The 1,762-nt window shown below is 55.8% G+C and overlaps 1 protein-coding gene across 2 annotated transcripts in view; it reads right to left on the reverse strand.

Moving 5' to 3' along the window:
* PTK2B (protein tyrosine kinase 2 beta) overlaps positions 1-1,762 on the reverse strand; it is a 131,341-nt gene that overhangs the window by 24,033 nt on the left and 105,546 nt on the right. For both annotated transcript variants that reach the window (XM_007466166.1, XM_007466167.1), the window contains 2 exons: positions 1,353-1,427; positions 645-746 (listed from right to left, as the gene is read on the reverse strand). In XM_007466166.1, coding sequence (XP_007466228.1) covers positions 645-746; positions 1,353-1,427 — 177 coding nt within the window. The remainder of the gene's footprint in view (positions 1-644; positions 747-1,352; positions 1,428-1,762) is intronic.

Genomic DNA, 1,762 nt, shown 5'->3' on the forward strand with positions numbered 1-1,762 from the left:
CCGGCCTGGACGCCATCAGCCCCTCTCCTGGGGCTCAGCTTGCATTTCCCACCGCCACCAGAGGGCGCTCTCATCACCTCTCCCAACTGACCACCCTACACTCTAGGAAGGCAGCTCCAGGTTGGCTTATTCTGGTCCTTCAGGGCACATAGCACATGCCTTGTACCTAGGAGGTGCTCAGTATGCAAGAGCAGAAACTGAGAGAAGGGAAGAGCGAGGGAGTGGGGCAGGGGACAGACGGATGAAAGGAGAGATAGACAAACTGTTCACAGCCTGAGGTCTGATTCTCCCACCCACAAAAAGCCCTGGGGCCCCAAGGTCTTGATTCTGAGTCATTGTCACTTGTTCAAAGTTAGACCTCTGACCCATACCTTGATTTCTGATCACTTTACCCCCGCTCCCCACCCCACCCCACCCCCAATCTCCTACAGCTTCTTTCTTGACATTTTTAACAATAACGTTGCTTCCTGAGATAGTTTCTTTAATTTATCATCATCCTGCTACCTTGTCTAAGAACTAGGTGCCATTTTCTTAACAAGATTTCAGCAGTCCGGGAAGCCCCGGCCAGGCTGGCCTGAGCAGGAACTCCCAGCCTGCAGCCGTTCCCAATGTTTCCAAGCTTCCGGGTGCCCAGAGATGCTCACCTGAGGGGCGCCTTCAATGCCTATCTGCAGTACCGCCTGGCCCTCCTCCAGCGGGAGGCACCTGATGGACTTGATGTGCTTGAACTGGGCCAGGCAGGTGGGCTGTGGGGAAGGAGGGGGTCCTTCAGACCATCCCATTCCTGGGATCAGGCCATGCAGATGGGTCAGTATGGTGTGGGGATGGGGCCCAAGAAAGAACTGAGAACTGGAGTCTCTCAGGGGGATGAAGAGGGAATCAACGATGATTAAGGAGGATCATCTAGCCCAAGCCCCTTGCAGAAGAAAACAATTAGCCTGGAGAGAGCCAGGGCTTGCCCAAGGTCATACGCCAAGTTGGTGGTAGAGCCACGGCTGGACCCAGGCCTTCTGACTCCCCGGGGCGTGATTACCCCATTTTGCCATTGAAAGAGCAACTCTTTCATCTGAGCCAGAAGAACAACAGTAGTGTCCTTCCCTCTTCCCCTCCCCCCTAAACCACCCCTGACCCCCTCCTCTGTTGCAGGGGACAGTCACAGGGATGTAAAGAACCCTCTGCCCCATGCTGTTATCCCAAACACCGTCTCCACAGCTACTGATAACCAAGGGCCTCTCTGCTCTCAGCAGTGGGGGAGGAAGAACCGATGGGGCAGGCCAGGGTACAAGGCAGCAGAAAGGGGAAGACGGCTCGGCCAGGGGCTGGGCGGGGCCTGCCCCCCCACCTGTCTCTACCTTTGCATCTTGACTTGTCAGCTGGCGGATTCCTTTAGGGCCAATGACCAGGTCCACAGTAATGTTCCATCCTTGCTGGAATCAAAGGAGAGATGGGCTGTTGCCCCAGCTCTGCCCGCCCATATTTCAGAAATCTGAAAACAGCTCACTAAGCTAGACACGAGCCATTGTCTCCCGGGCCCTCCAGCTCCTTCCATCCTAACCGCACCCCGCCATACAGATTACCCCCCTCCCAGCACCCTGCCAGCACTGCCCACCTCCCAGAGTTGGAGCCAAGATTTCAGTTCCCTTCTTCAGGCAAGTGGCTTAGCGCTAGTTGCATTTTTGGATACATTAGGGAGGCCCTGATGCTACAGAACTTACAAGCAAGCAAAGCCTCTTCTCGGCACACCCCGTGCCCCCCCCTCCCC

This window comes from Lipotes vexillifer, unplaced genomic scaffold (assembly GCF_000442215.2).
Source record: "Lipotes vexillifer unplaced genomic scaffold, Lipotes_vexillifer_v1.1 scaffold308, whole genome shotgun sequence".
NCBI lineage: Eukaryota > Metazoa > Chordata > Mammalia > Artiodactyla > Lipotidae > Lipotes > Lipotes vexillifer.